Here is a 16958-nt window from a genome sequence, read left to right as displayed (position 1 = left end):
TCTGTGTGGATAGGTCTCTATCAGGTTTGCATCTATGGACACCACAATTTTTCCCATTCTTCTTTACAAAACTGCTCAAGCTCTGTCAGATTGCATGGGGATCATGAGTGAACAGCTCCTTTCAAGTCCAGCCACAAATTCTCAATTGGATTGAGGTCTGGACTCTGATTTGACCACTCCAGGACATTAAGCCAAGTGGTTGAAGGAAAGTAACACACAGAAAAATTGCTGGTGAACGCAGCAGGCCGAAGGGTCTCGGCCCGAAACGTCGACTGTACCTCTTCCTAGAGATGCTGCCTGGCCTGCTGCGTTCACCAGCAACTTTTATGTGTGCTGCTTGAAATTCCAGCATCTGCAGATTTCCTCGTGTTTGCGGTTGAAGGGAAATAACTGTTCTTCAACAGGGAGTTTGGAACTTAAGGCTTTTGTACCCCCTGTGCAGTGGCAGCAGTGAGAAAGTGTGGCAGTAGCAGGAGGAAACCAGAGCAGCTGGACAAAACCCACACGGTCATGGGGAGAACATGCAAACTCCTTAGAGACAGCAGTGGGAACTTACAACTGGTGCTGTAACAACTATGGTACTACTTTCTTGGCCGTGGCATCTACGTAATAAAAATCAAGCATGAGGAGAGGCTTGAATGAAAAATACAGATATTGTGGAAGTGTTTTACAGACTGGAAAAAATCCCTGAGATGGCGAAGAATGAGAGATTACACAGATTTGGAAAGGATGAGTGAAGAATTGTTTTTTAGGAGTGAACCATATGTATGGTGATGGGTGAACAGTACAGTGATGGTTAAGGTAGCATTGAACGTCAGCAGTTTACAAGGTTGTGGGTACTTTGGAACAGTGAAGACACACCTGTTCTTCATCTGAGTTGTCTATGGGGACTCTTCCAGCCTCTGGAGAGGACAGTAGCATGACAGCTTGGCGCCTAGTTTCTGTGTTTAACTCTCTCAACTGGGACTTGCAGTCATAGTTACAGAGCGCTCACCATCATCATTATGTGCTGTGTAGTATGATTTGGGTGATCATGGTCTATGACCATGATTGTTATTGGCAAGTTCTGCAGAAGTAGTTTGCCAGCAAAGTCTTTACAAGACGGGTGACCTCAGCCATTATCAATACTCTTCAGAGATTGTCTGCCTGGCATCTGTGGTCACATAACCAGGACTTGCGATATGCACCGGCTGCTCATACGACCATCCACCACCACCTGCTGCTATGGCTTAATGTGACCCTGATCAGGGAGGTGGGGTGGAGAGGGTCTAAAGGCTGCTTTATACTTGTGCGTACTAGCTTACACTGTAGCCTATGCAAGTGGACTACGCCATTGTGAGCACTTATACTTGTGTGTTGGTGTGTCTGCGTCGCTCTGCAATTCACCGCCAAAATGCTAGCTGGTGGTGGGGTTTCTATGCCACTGTGTTGAGTTTCTTCATGTTGAAACTCAACACGAAGAAACTCAAACTTCAAACAATGGCGACTGAAACTGAAGGAGGGTGAATTTTCTGTATGTACAGTGTAGTATCACTTAACAGAATCGAGAATTTTAAGCCAAAAATCGATATGTCGAAAAAAATTGGCACGTCACGCATGCGCACACACCTGCCCGCACAAGGCTTCATGGTCATGGTAGTCTTTCTCAGGGCAAGCAAGTTTGAAGTGAGCGTCTTTTTTCGTAAAAGCGAAAATCCTCTTTCGGTTAATGAAAACAAGTACTAGTGTAGGTCTTTCGTAAGAGGGAAATGTGTCCTCCATAATTTCGGAAGTCTGTAAAGTTTTATGGAAAGCATTGCAGCCAGAGTTCCTTCCCTGCCCTTCAGTCGCCAGATGGGAAGCTATTGCAGCGTAGGAGGAAATGCAGTGCTGCAAAGTGGACCGATCACAGTTGTTTTGGTCTGCGTTGCCGCGACACATAGTTACGTTTTGGGAGAGGTGTGTGTTAGGCTACGGCGTAGGGTTTGCGTAGAATACTGCATAGGGTTCGTGGCTATGCTGTACCTACGGCGTCCGTTTGATGCACAAGTATAAATCAGCCTTAAGCAGGTGGTATACCTTGCCTAAGGGTGACCTGCAGGCTAGCGGAGGGAAGGAGCGCCTTACACATCTTCGGTAGAGACTAAGCTTCACCCTGCCTCCCATAGAGCACTATAGTACAGAAACAGGCCCTTTGGCCCATCAAGTCCGTGCCAAACTGTTAATCTGCCTAGTCCCCTGTACCTGCACCTGGACCTTAGCCCTCCATACCCCTCGCATCAATGTACTTATCCAAACCTCTCTTTGCTATTACAATTGAACCCACATCCATCACTTTCTTGTTTTATACTCGTACCACACTCTTGGTGAAGAAGGTCTCCCCAGGTTCCCCTGAAGTATCTCACCTTTCATCGTTAACACCAAATCTCTTCTCAACCTTCTCCTTTCCAAAGAATAAAATCATACACCAAAGTCCGGGTGCAGGTCCACGGGACCATTAGACCATAAGACATAGGAGCAGAATTAGGCCATTCAGCCCATTGAGTCTGCTCCACCTTTCCATCAAGGCTGATCCTGGATCCCACTCAACCCCATACACTTGCTTTCTCACCATATCCTTTGATGCCCAGACCAATCAGGAAACTATCAACTTTTGCTTCAAATATACCCATGGACTTGGCCTCCACCACAGTCCGTGGCAAGCATTCCACAGACTCACTACTCTCTGGCTAAAAAAATTGCTCTTTCCCTCTGTTCTAAAAGGTCACCCCTCAATTTTGAGGCTGTACCCTCTAGTTCTGGATACACCCACCATAGGAAACATCTCTCCACATCCACTTTATTTAGTCCTTTCAACATTTGGTAGGTTTCAATGAGATCTCTCCTGCATTCTTCTAACTTCCAGTGAGTATGGGCAAAAGTTGCCAAACGTTCCTCATATGAAGGAATCCCTTCATTCCAGGACCCATCCTTGTGAACCTCCTGTGGACCCTCTCCAATGACAGCACATCCTTTCTGAGATATGGGGCCCAAAACTGTTGACAATACTCCAAGTGCAACTTGACCAGTGTATTATAAAGCCTCAGCATTATCTCCTTGCTTTTATATTCTATTCCCCTTGAAATAAATGCCAAAATAGTTTTTGCCTTCTTTACCACAGGCTCAGCCTGTAAATTAACCTTCTTGGGAGTCTTGCACCAGGACTCCGAAGTCCCTCTGCACCTCTGATGTTTGAATTTCCTCCCCATTTAGATAGTGGTCTGCACTGTTATTCCTTTTACCAAAATCCATTATCATACATTTTCCCAACACTGTATTCCATCTGCCACTTTTTTTGCCCATTCTTCCAATTTGTTGAAGTCCTTCTGCAATTGCATTGCTTCCTTAGCACTACCTACCCCTCCACCTATCTTTGTATCATCTGCAAACTTTGCCACAAAGCGGTCCCAATACTGACCTGAGGAACACCACTAGTCACTGGCAGCCAACCAGAAAAGGCCCTCTTTATTCCCGCTCACTGCCTCCTGCCTGTCAGCCATTCCTCTATCCATGCCAGTATCTTTCCTGTAACGTCATATGATTTTATCTTGTTAAGTGGCCTCAAGTGTGGCACCTTATCAAATGCCTTCTGAAAATCCAAGTAAATGACATCCACTGCCTCTCCTTTGTCTGCTCTCTTAGCTACATTCTCAAAGATCTCTTAACAGAATTATCAGGTAAGATTTCCCCTGTCAGAAGCCATGCTGACTTTGACTTCTTTTATCATTAGTCTCCAGGTACCCCTAAACTTCATCATGAATATTAGACTCCAACACTTTCCTAACCACTGAGGTTAGGCTAATTGGCCTATAATTTCCTTTCTTTTGCCTTCCTCCCTTCTTAAAGAGTGGAGTGACTTTTGCAATTGTCTAGTCCTCCAGGATCGTGTCAGAATCAACTAATTTTTGAAAGATCATGTCCAATGCATCTGTTATCTCTTCAGCAACGTCTCTCATGGCTCTGGGGAGTAGTCCATCCAGTCCAGGTGACTTACCTACCTTAAGTCCTTTGAATTTGCCTAACACTCTTTCCTTTGTAATAGCAATGGCACTTACTGTTGCCTGACACTCAGAGACCTCTGGCACACTGCTAGTGTCTTCCACAGTGAAGACTGATGCAAAGTACTCATTAAGTTCATCTGCCATTTCTTTGACCCCATTATTACCTTACCAGCATCATTTTCCAGAGGTCTAATACCTCACCTTCCTTTTACTCCTATATAACTGGAAAACTTTTGGTACCTTGCTTTATATTATCAGCTAGTTTGCCCTCACATTTTCATCTTTTCCCTTCTCGTAGCTTTTCTAGATGCCTTTTGTTGGATTTTAAAAGCTTCCTAATCATCCATTGTCGGCTGGTGGCGCAGTGAAATCAGCGCCGGGTTTGAGAACGGAGGTTCCTGAGTTCGATCCAGTGGCAGACCGCCCCCGTGCGCGCTCTCCATTCACGTCGGGTTGATGTCGAGCTCACAACTCGACCCCGTAAAATAATACTGCGAAATGTCTGTGTGAGGAGTGGTGCCCCACACAGCCTTTCGAACTGCGCCTTGGAAGGCATGAAAATGCCCGATGCTGGCCTTTCAGGTCTGAGTCGACGTCATCATCCAACTTCCTATTCATCTTTTGATGGGACTCCACAATTTAAATGGTTTGGCATGGACTAGATGGGCCAAAGGGATGGTTTCCAAGCTGTACTTTCCTATGACTCTATTATGACTGCTACTTCTAGTCTCACCCAACCTCAGTGGAAAAAGCCTGTTTTCATTCCCCTATTTATACCCGTCACAATTTTGTATACCTCTACTCAATCTCTCCTTGTTCTCTTATGCGACAGGGAAATAAGCCGTAACCATTTCAACCTTTCCCTATAACTCAGGTTCTAATTATAATTTGTAGAAATGTTTATGTTTTGCACTGTACTGCTGCCATAAAAGAATATATTCCATGACATATGTCTTTGAAAATAACCCTGACTCTGATTCTGCCCAGGTGATTCAGTTGCCAGTCTAGAGACTTCTTAAATTATGTCAGCAACTCTGCTTCCACCATTTTCTCAGGCAGGTATTCACCACTCTCTAGCTGAAAAAACTCTGCTCGGATCCCCTCCAATTCTCTCCCTCTTACCATGAATATAGATTTCTCCTTTCGGTTAAACAATTTTCCCCACCCTTCCCTCTTCTTCTATTCCCTGCTCTGGCCTCTTACCTGTCTTAGCACTTCCTTCTGGGTCCCCTCCTCCTTCCCTTTCTCCCATGGTCCTCTCTCCTCTCCTGTCAGATTCCTTCTTCTCCAGCCCTTTACCTTTCTTAGCCACCTGGCTTCACCTATCACCTTCCAGCTATCCTCCTTCCCCGCCCGCCACCTTTGTATTCTGGCATCTTCTCCCTCCCTTTCCAGTCCTGAAAAAGGGTCTTGGCCTGAAACATTGACTGTTTATTAATTTCCATAGATGCTGCCTGACCTGTTGAGCTCCTCGAGCATTTTGTCTGTGTTGCTCTGGATTTCCAGCATTTGCAGACTTTCTTGTGTTTAGTATTAGATTATAAGTGTACAGTAGATGCCTACTGGTTTAGTGCTAATAACCTCATCCCTGCATTGTCACAAGGTCTTAGATGTTGATTTGTAAGACACTGTGACCACTTGCGCACTTCTAAAACATACACCACCCCCTGATTCTCTCCTCCTACATCCCTCACACATACTTTTAAAATCCCTCAAGCATTGACTTGATATGGTGGTCCTTGGTTTAAGTCGTTGAGCTGTTTTGTACCACTGTAGGGTGAAGATAGATAAAAATAGTTCTCATTAGATACACTGATAACAAGCAGAGATATGAAAATAATATGTATTCAACACAGTTGCACTTCAATGGACTCAGATTGTCCCTCCCTGGTCGACACTATATAGGTCTTCTATATATGGGGATAGCAGAGAATATCCTAATTATCATGGAAACACCAATGCTCAGGAATGGAAAAGTCTACACAATACATCATATACAGCCCAGTCCATCACAGGAAAAGCTCTCCCCACCATTGAGCACATCTACAAGGAGCACTGCCACAAGAAAGCAGCATCCATCATCAAGGACCTGTTCCTGTGTTGTACTGTTCTATGGTCTATGAAGTCATCATGAATCTTTACTAGTTAATGGTTAACCACAACTAGAATATATTGTATTCAATTCTGGTTCCTGTGCTTTAAGACAGCATTAACCCAAGGGTAAAAAAAGATTTCCTCCTCAAAGGGAAATTTATTAGAGAATTGAAGATTACACAGACAAGGACGCTCACTAAAGCACAGCCATGTTAATCACACTAATGTCCAGGACACAGCTCGGTCCATTGCAGGAAAAGCCCTCCCCGCCTAAGCACGTCTACAAAGAATGCTGCCATAAGAAAGCATCATCCATCGTCAAGGACCCCCACCATCCAGGCCACGTTCTCTTCTCACTGTTGCCATCAGGAGGGAGATACAGGATCTTAGCTCCCACACCACCAGGTTCAGGGACAATTATTAACTTTCAACCACCAGGCTCTTGAACCAGTGTGGATAACTTCCCTCACCACATACCTGAACTGATTCCACAATCTACACTCACTTTCAATAATGCTGTTACAACTCCTGTTCTGAGTATTTTTTAAATTTGCATAACTTGTCTTCTTTCGTACATTGGTTGTCAGTCTTTATAGTTTTTCATAAATTCTTTTGTATTTCTTTATACTCCTGTAAATGTTTGCATGAAAATGTACTATATGGTAACAAATACAGGTACGTACTTTGATAATAAATTTAACTTTGACTGAGACTACACTGTTTAATTCCACTATCAAATCCTTGCCTTCCTTTATCCCCCAATATAGAGTAATAGAAAAGTACAGCATAAAAATAAATTCAGACCTTCTGGAACATGCCTAAACCATTTAAACTGTCTACTCCCAAAGGACCATAGCCTTCCATACCTCTAATATCCATGTACCTATCCAAACTTTGCTTAAACATTGAAATCGAGCTCGCATCCACCACTTATGCTGGCAGCTCATTCCACACTCCCGCCATCCTCTGAGTGAAGAAGGTTCCCCTTACGTTCCCCTTAAACTTTTCACCTATCACCCTTAACCCAAGACCACTGGTTGTACACCCACTCAACCTCAGTGGAAAAAGCCTGCTTGCAATTACCCTATTTATACCCCATTGTATACCTCTATCAAATCTCCTCTCAATCTTCTGTGGTCTAAAGAATAAAGTCCTATCCGATTTAATATCTCCTTGTAACTCAGGTCCTCCAGACCCAGCAACATCCTTGTAAATTTTCTCTTTTATTTACTTTTAGACTTTTTTTTGCCTGCCATTAAATGCAGAGTTAATCAGAATTCTGTTTCTCATCATAGTGTGAACTCAGAGCCAAGTGGTTAATTCTCCCAGTATCGTATTTGCTCTGCTGCCTGCTTCCATCCTGCTTGATATTGAGATATGTGAACCTCAGCCAGCTACTAATGGGTGCTTCTGTGTTTATTTATAGGTTTCTATGGCAGACCATGGTCCATGGAACAACGGATGGTGCTCTTCAAGTGGTAATGTAGATCCTACCCAGGGTGTAGTTGTGACTCTGTTTGAAAACAAATCGAAAAGGTTTGAGGAAATGATCACATTTCAGGACCAAGTCACCACTTGAATGTTTGCCATCTGCAAACATTTAATCTCTTCTTATTTTGGAACCCTGTTGTTGCAACCTCATATGCACCTTAAAATTGAGCTAAAAGGCAGTGCATTCTTAAATGGGCATTCTTTTATTGTGGTGACACAGGAGACTGCAGATGCTGGAGTCTGGAAAAATGTACAAAAATCTGGAGGAATTCGGCAGGTCAGGCAGCATCTGTTGATGTAATGCTGAGGATTTATAAGACATTGGTCATACCCCATTGGAGCATTGTGGGCCCTGTATCGAAAAGGATGTGGAGAGGGTCACAAGATGGTCCCGGGAATGAAAGGATTAACCTCTGAGGAGTGTTTGTGGCTCTGCGCCAGTACTCACTGGAGCTTAGAAGAACGAGGGCAGATCTTATTGATTGGATCTGGGTGGGCCAAATGGCCTAATTCTGCTCCTATATTTTATGGTCTTATAAGAGACATAAGTGGAAACCTACTGGATATTGAAGGGCCTAGAGTGGACATGGGGAGGACGTTCCCATTAGTTAGAGAGTCTTGGACCAGAAGGCACAGCCTCAGAATAGAGGGATGTCCCTTTAGAACAGAGATGAGGAGGGTAAAAATTATTTTAGCCAAAGACTGTTGAATCTGTAGAATGCTTGGCCCCAAACTTTGGTGGAGGCCAAGTCAGTGGGTATACTTAAAGTGGAAGTTGATACATTCCTGATTGGTTGGGGCATCAAGAGATAAAATGAGACGGCCCGTGTATGGGGTTGAATAGGATCCAGGACCAGCCATGATGAAATAGCGGAGTGGACTCGATGGGCTGAATGGCCTAATTCTGCTCCTATGTCTAATGGTCTTATGGATGGCATGGGTTAGACACAGAGAAAAGCTTGCTCTATGCTCTCCCATTGTGCATTCCCAGGGCAGGGAGAGCACGGGTTGGACACAGGGAAAAGTTCGCTCTACACTGCCCCATTGCATAATCCCAAAGTAGGGAGAGCATGGATTAGACACAGAGCAAAGAGCTTCCTGTACACTGTCCCATCATACACTCCCAGGGCAGTTACAGCAATGGATAGATTCAGACTGAAGCTCTTTCTACACTGTCCCATGACACACTCCCAGGGTAGGGACAGTACAGGTTAGATACAGAGTAAATCTCCCTCTACGCTGTCTCATCACATACTCCCAAGGCAGGGACAGCATGGGTTAAATACAGAGTACAACTCTCTGTGTACTTTCTCTTATTACTGGTTATTTTGCTGTTTCTGGCTGACCTCCAGGAGCTCATCATCTCAAATTATGCTGCCTTTTCCCTATCCTGTACTAAATTCCTCTTCATTCATCACTGTTTTGCTTGCAAAACTGTATAGAGGTAGCTTGCTGGCTCCCATCCTGCTTAGATTTAATGCCAAGATATTTCTAATTCCATTCTTCCCATGGTGCTATTTCTGTAATTTCCATCAGCTTTCCAAAATCTGCGCACTCCTTTGATCCTTATCCTCTTCCAGTGTGTCAATCTTCGATGTTCCACCACTTTGATGTTCTCTGTCTGCTCTGGGCCCTTATCCATGGGGAGGGTCCAGAGGAGGTTCATGAGAGCATTTCCAGGAATGAAAGAGTTAACTTATGAGGAGTGTTTGATGGCTCTGGCCCTGTACTCACTGGAGTTTAGAAAAATGAGGGGTCACAGGTTAGGTACAGAGTAAATCTCTCCCTACACTCTTCTGTCATTGAAACCTATCGAATATTGAAAAGCTTTGGTAGAGTGGATGTGGAGATGATGTTTCTTATAGTGGGGGAGTCTAGTACCAGAGAATACAGCCTCAGAATACAAGGATGTTTCTTTAAGTCAGAGCTGAGGGGGAATTGCTTTGGCCAGAGGGTATGAATCTGTGGATTCATTGCCACAGATGGCTGTGCCGGCCAAGAGTTTGGGTATATTTAGAGCGGCGGTTGACAGGTTCTTTATTAGTCAGGGTGTCAAAGCTTACTGGAAGAAGGCAGAAGAATGGGTTTGAGACGGATAATAAATGAGCCATGATGGAATAGTGGAGCAGGCTTGATGGGACGACTGGCCTAATTCTGCTCCTGTGTCTTATGGTCATCCCTGTCTAAAACTCGCCACCATATATCAGGTTCAGAATCAGAATCAAGTTTATTATCACCGGCATGTGATGTGAAATTTGTTAACTTGTTATACACCCTGGGATTCATTTTCTTGAGGCATACTCAATATATCCATAATAGAATAATAACCATAATAAAAGCAATGAAAGACTGCACCAACTTGGGCGTTAAAACCAGTGTACAAAAGACAACGAACTGTACAAATACAAAAATAAATAAATAAATAATAATAAATAAATAGGCAAGCAATAAGTATTGAGGATATGAGATGAAGAGTACTTGAAAGTGAGCCAGTAGGTTATGGGAACATTTCAATGATGGGGCAAGTGAAGTAGTGTGAAGTTATCCACTTTGGTTCAGGAGCCTCATGGTTGAAGGGTAATAACTGTGCCTGAATCTGGTGGTATGAGTCCTGAGGCTCCTGTACTTCATCCTGTCCAGGTCTGTACTCACAGACTTCAGAAGAATGAGGGGGATCTCATTGAAACCTACTGAATATTAAGAGGAACACAAACACGAAGAAATCTGCGGATGCTGGAAATTCAAGCAACACACACAAAAAATGATGGTGGAACACAGCAGGCCAAGCAGCACCTATAGGAAGAGGTACAGTCGACGTTTCGGGCCGAGACCCTTTGTCAGGACTAGCTAAGAGAAGAGATAGCAAGGGATTTGAAAGTGGGAGGGGGAGGGGGAGATCTGAAATGATAGGAGAAGACAAGAGGGGGAGGGATGGAGCCAAGAGCTGGACAGGTGATTGGCAAAAGGGATACAAGGCTGGAGAAGGGAGGGGATCATGGGACGGGAGGTCTAGCAAGAAAGAAAGGTGGGGAGGGGGAGAAAAATCCAGAGGATGGGCAAGGAGTTATAGTGAGAGGGACAGAACGAGAAAGAAGAGAAAGGGAAAAAAAGGGGGGGGGGAGGATAAATAAATAAATAACGGATGGGGTACGAAGGGGAGGTGGGGCATTAACGGAAGTTAGAGAAGTCAATGTTCATGCCATCAGGTTGGAGGCTACCCAGATGGAATATAAGGTGTTGTTCCTCCAACCTGAGTGTGGCTTCATCTTGACAGTAAAGGAGGCCGTGGGTAGACATGTCAGAATCGGAATCAGACGTGGAATTAAAATGTGTGGCCACTGGGAGATCCTGCTTTCTCTGGCAGACAGAGTGTAGGTGTTCAGCAAAACGGTCTCCCAGCCTGCGTCGGGTCTCGCCAAATTATGGAAGGTCGCATTGGGAGCACCGGACACAGTATATCACCCCAGCCGACTCACAGGAGAAGTGTCGCCTCACCTGGAAGGACTGTCTGGGGCCCTGACTGGTGGTGAGGGAGGAAGTGTAAGGGCATGTGCAGCACTTTTTCTGCTTACAAGGGTAAGTGCCGGGAGGGAGATCGGTGGGAAGGGATGGGGGGGGGGGAACGAATGGACAAGGGAGTTGCATAGCGAGCCATCCCTGCGGAAAGCAGAAAGGGGGGGAGGGAAAGATGTGCTTAGTGGTGGGATCCCGTTGGAGGTGGCGGAAGTTACGGAGAATTATATGTTGGACCCGGAGGCTGGTGGGGTGGTAGGTGAGGACAAGGGGAACCCTATTCCTAGTGGGGTGGTGGGAGGATGGGGTGAGAGCAGATGTGCGTGAAATGGGTGAGATGTGTTTGAGAGCAGAGTTGATGGTGGAGGAAGGGAAGCCCCTTTCTTTAAAAAAGGAGGACATCTCCTTTGTCCTGGAATGAAAAGCCTCATCCTGAGAGCAGATGCGGCGGAGACGGAGGAATTGCGAGAAGGGGATGGTGTTTTTGCAAGAGACAAGGTGGGAAGAGGAATAGTCCAGGTAGCTGTGAGAGTCCGTAGGCTTATAGTAGACATCAGTAGATAAGCTGTCTCCAGAGATAGAGACAGAAAGATCAAGAAAGGGGAGGGAGGTGTCGGAAATGGACCAGGTAAACTTGAGGGCAGGGTGAAAGTTGGAGGCAAAGTTAATGAAGTCAACAAGCTCAGCATGCGTGCAGGAAGCAGCGCCAATGCAGTTGTCAATGTAGCGAAGGAAAAGTGGGGGACAGATACCAGTATAGGCTTGGAGCATGGATTGTTCCACAAAACCAACAAAAAAGCAGGCATAGCTGGGACCCATACGGGTGCCCATGGCTACACCTTTAGTTTGGAGGAAGTGGGAGGAGCCAAAGGAGAAATTATTAAGAGTAAGGACTAATTCCGCTAGATGGAGGAGAGTGGTGGTAGAGGGGAACTGGTTAGATCTGGAATCCAAAAAGAAACAGAGAGCTTTGAGACCCTCCTCGTGGGGGATGGAGGTATATAGGGACTGGACATCCATGGTGAAAATAAAGCGGTAGGGACCAGGGAACTTAAAATCATTGAAAAAATTCAGAGCGTGAGAAGTGTCATGAACATAGGTGGGAAGGGATTGAACAAGGGGGGATAAAACAGTGTCAAGGTATGCAGAAATGAGTTCGGTGGGGCAGGAGCAAGCTGAGACAATGGGTCTACCTGGACAGGCAGGTTTGTGGATCTTGGGTAGGAGGCAGAAATGATATTAAAAGGCTTAGGCAGAGTGGACATGGAGATATTTCTAATAGTGAGAAAGATTAGGACCAGAGGACCGATTCTCAGAATAGATGGATGTTCCTTTCAAACAGAGATGAGGAAAAAATTCTTTAGCCAGAGGGTGGTGAATCTTTGGAATTAATTGCTACAGTCAGCTGTGCTGGCCTAGTCATTGGGTATATTTAAAGTGGAGGATAATAGATTCTTGATTCATCAGGGCATTAAAGGTTACAGGGAGAAGACAGGAGAATGGAGTTGAGAGGGAAAATAAATCAGGTATTATCAAATTATCAAAGGTCTTTTAAGAGACTCTTAGAGAGGTACATGGAGCTTAGAAAAATAGGGGACTATGCAGTAGGAAAATTCTAGGCAGTTTCTAGAGTAGAGTAGGTGTGTTGGCGCATGGCCAAGTGGTTAAGGCGTCAGTCTAGTGATCTGAAGGTCGCTAGTTGGAGCCTCAGCTGAGGCAGCGTGTTGTGTCCTTGAGCAAGGCACTTAACCACACATTGCTCTGCGACGACACCGGTGCCAAGCTGTATCGGCCCTAGTGCCCTTCCCTTGGACAACATTGGTGGCGTGGAGAGGGGAGACTTGCAGCATGGGCAACTGCCGGTCTTCCATACAATCTTGCCCAGGCCTGCGCCCTGGAAACCTTCCAAGGCGCAAATCCATGGTCTCATGAGACTAATGGATGCCTATTATTCTAGAGTAGGTTACCTGGTCGGCACAACATTGTGGGCCGAAGGGTCTGTAATGTGCTGTAGATTTTCCATGTTTCTATAAATGGCAGAGCAGACATAATGGGCTGAATGGCTTAATTCTGTTCCTGTGTCTTATGGTGATAATAAACTTGGTTCTGATTCCGGAGCAGAGGAGGTTGAGGGAAAATCTGATAGAAGTTTATAAGATTGTGGAAGTCATAGATAGGGTAAACAGAATCTTCAGGATTGAAATGTCTAATACTAGAGGATATGCATTTAATGCAGGGGTTCCCAACGTGGGATCCACAAGCATCTCAGTTCATGGTAGTGGTCCATGTCATTAAAAAAAAGGTTGGGAACTCCTGATTTAAGGTGAGAGAAGTAAGCTCAAAGGAAATTTTTTTTCCCACACAGAGAGTGGTGGGTGCCTAGAATATGCTGCCAAAGGTGGTGGCAGAAGCAGATACGACAGAGGTGAATATCTGGTTTTTAGGTTGGCACAAGAATGTGTAGACAGTGGAGTGATATGGAGTGTAGGCAGAAAGGGTTAGTTTAGTTAAAGGTTTAAGTACTAGTTTAATTAGCTTGCCATAATATTGTGGACTGACGGGCCTGTTTCTAAGTTCTATTGTTCTATGTTTGGTTTGTTTGTGAGAAACATCTTGGGACATCTTGCTACCTAACAGCGATAACACAGATAGCTAATGCAACACCTACAAAATGCTGGGGGATCTCAGCAGGTGAGGCAGCATCTATGCAAAGGAATAAAGTGTCAATGTTTTGGGCCAAGACCCTTCATCAGACGCTGCCTGACCTGCTGAGTTCCTCCAGCATTTTGTGTGTGCAATGCTCTGGATTTCCAACATCTGCAGAACTTCTTGTGTTTCTGAATAAGTGATGTTAGTTCTGGGAGGAGGGTTCCAACGGGAATCGCTGTGCCGTGTCCCATCGACTTCTTTGTTTGAACCCTGCTCTGTTTGTGGATTCTACACATTGCCTTCTGATGCTGTGAAGCCACCAGACAAAAATGCAATAATAAATAACAGCGGGTCCCAGCAGAGTCCTACTGATTGTACCAAAAGCAAAATCCCAAGGAGCAGGGAGGGCACGGAGTGCTCAGCACATTAACGAACAATTAAAATAAAAGAACAGATCTAAAACCAGCCTCAGAAAATTGGTTCTGAAGGAAGGTTGAATGCCTGAGTAGATAAACGCTGCCTCGAGCACAAGCTTTAACATACATTTCCAAACAAGCCTTCCTGGTAATTATACCTCCTGGCAGATCAGAATGATTGGTGGGAGCTATGACCTACTTCTGAAAATGGAGCTAAGCCCTTAGTCTGAGTGATGACGATCTCATTCTGTGTACAGATAATGCTTCAGTTGTCAGTAACAGTACTGAATTTTACATGGTGTGCTGTTGTGCTGTTTGAGGCGAGCGGATATGGAGCACTCCTGGCCACAGGTCGTGTGGCATGGACACGGTAAAGCCTCACCTACGCTGTCCCATAACGCGCCTCCTCCCAGAGCACAGAGAACAGGTTATTTAGAGTAAATCTCCCTCTGCACTGTCCGACGACACACACTCACAGGACACAAGAAGAACAGGCTAAATACAGAGTAAAGCCCTACGTACCCAGACCCGTGACACACTGTCAGGGTAGGGGCAGCACAGGTTTTACCAACTAAATCTCTACACTATCCTATCACAATTCCGAAAAGCACACAAAACATGGGTTAGACACAGGTTAGATATAGAGTAAATCTCCCTCTGCACTGTCCTGTCATTTCCAGGGGAGAGGCAGCACAGGTTAGACACAGAGTAAGTCTCTCTACCCTGTCCTGTGCGCAGGCTCTGGGCAGGGAAACACACGTCATTAATACTTAATAAGCACAAGAGATTCCACAGATGCTGGAAGTCTTGAGTAACATGCACAAAATATCGGAGGAATTCAGCAAGTCAGGCAGGATCAATGGAATGAAGTAAACAGTCTTGGCGGGGAACAGCGACTGTTCATTTTTCTCCGCAGATGTTGCCTGACTTGCTCATTTCTTCAACAACATTTTTTTTGTGCCCACTTTCATCACTTCCAAGAGTCATAGAGTCACAGAAAAATACAGCATAGAAACAGGTCCTTTGGCCCATTTAGTCTGTGCTTGAAAGATTTAACCTGCCTAGTTCCATTGACATGCACTCGGACCATAGCGTCCATTATTAAGGACTTCCAGCACCCAGGGCAGGCCGTTTTCTCACTGTTACCATCAGGTAGGAGGTACAGAAGCCTGAAGCCTGACACTCAGCGAGTCAGGAGCAGTTTCTTCCCCTCTGCTATCCGATTCCTAAATGGACATTGAACCCTTGGACACTACCTTACTTTTTTTTAATATAGAGTATTTCTGATTTTTTCACATTTTTAAATCTATTCAATGTACGTATACTGTAATTTGTTTATTTATTATTATTTTATTTTATTTATTCATTTTTCTTTTCCATATTATGCATTGCATTGAACTGCTGCTGCTAAGTTAACAGATTTCACGTCACATCTGGGTGATAACAAACCTGATTCTGATTCCTCCATACCCCTACTATCCATGTACCCATCCAAACTTCTCTTAAACTTTGAAACTGAGTTCACATGCACCACTTGTGCTGGCAGTTCGTTCCACACTCTCACCACCCTCTGAGTGAAGAAGTTTTCCCTCTTGTTCCCCTAAACCTCTCTCCTTTCATCCTTGGCCCATGACCTCTGGTTGCAGTCCCACCCAACCTCAGTGAAAAAAGAGTTAAAGTTAGGTAAATGCTGCTTGCATTTGCACTATCTATACTCTTTATGATTTTGTATACCTTGAACTCGGGGGGTGGGGGGGAAGCGATATGGTAGACTTTAACACCGTAAATCAATGAGTGTTCTTTTTGTTTCGTTAGTCTCCCCTCTCACTGTGAAAGGGGACACTTCTCTGTCCCTTTATTAAGGGGGAAGGGGAGTCCATGGCATGTCGAATTGTCAGGTGAACGATTAGATTTTGTTATACTGCAGATCATGGACTTTTTTGGGGGCCTTGCTTTTGCTTGTTTGGTGGATGGAGAGTGCTGATACTTTACTGGACTAAGTAGGGGGGAGGGAGAGGGTTGTTGTTCTGCTGCTTGTGCATAGGAGTGGGGAGTAGGGGGCTTTGGGATTCCGGACATCCCACATCTCCCGGAAGTTCCGGGAGTCTCCCGCATATTAATAGTGGCTCCCTGATGCCCGCAAATTATAATGTCCCAGAAATCAATTTTTTTGAGAGAGAAAGCGAGCGAGAGAGAGCATGAGAGAGAGTGAGAACGACCGCGACCACGAGAGAGAGAGAGCGCGCGCGCGTGAGAGAGAGAGCGCGAGAGCGACCACGAGAGAGAGAGAGCGAGAGAGAAAGGGCGTGCCATGGCAGTGTTCCAAAAAAAGAAAATATAAAATGTACGTCACCCCAGACTACACTAAAGTGTACCCCTGCCTAATAGGGGTCAAAAATAGTGACAGTGTTGCTCGCTGCACTGTTTGCAGCAATGACTTTTCTATTGCCCATGGTGGGTTAAGACTGTAAAAGACATATTGGGGTGAGTTTAACAGGTGTCATTCGTTCATTAGCATAGCTAATGTTATTTAAACTGCTGGCTAGCTGCTAAGGAGCTACTCTATTGCAGACATCCCACTTCTCCCGGAAGTTCCAGGAGTCTCCCGCAAATTGATGGTGCTACCTCCCTGAAATGAGTTTTTATAGGGTGGGATGTCTGGGATTCTAACATGTTTAACTGTCACTCATTCTTTGGGGCACTGTTCTGTTTTCATGGATGTCTGTGAAGAACAAGAATTTCAGGTTGTATATTGTATACATTCTCTGATATTAAA

General features: G+C 44.9%; 1 protein-coding gene across 3 annotated transcripts in view; it reads left to right on the top strand.

The window, feature by feature from the left end:
• The window catches only part of LOC140196870 (protein O-GlcNAcase), a 105532-nt gene that overhangs the window by 15077 nt on the left and 73497 nt on the right, over window positions 1–16958 (top strand). For all 3 annotated transcript variants that reach the window (XM_072256763.1, XM_072256764.1, XM_072256765.1), the window contains one exon: window positions 7540–7591. In XM_072256763.1, coding sequence (XP_072112864.1) covers window positions 7540–7591 — 52 coding nt within the window. The remainder of the gene's footprint in view (window positions 1–7539; window positions 7592–16958) is intronic.

Source organism: Mobula birostris, chromosome 4, assembly GCF_030028105.1.
Source record: "Mobula birostris isolate sMobBir1 chromosome 4, sMobBir1.hap1, whole genome shotgun sequence".
Taxonomy (NCBI): Eukaryota; Metazoa; Chordata; class Chondrichthyes; order Myliobatiformes; family Myliobatidae; genus Mobula; species Mobula birostris.
Note: the sequence above shows the minus strand (reverse complement) of the source record. Positions and strands in the feature narration are given on the sequence as shown.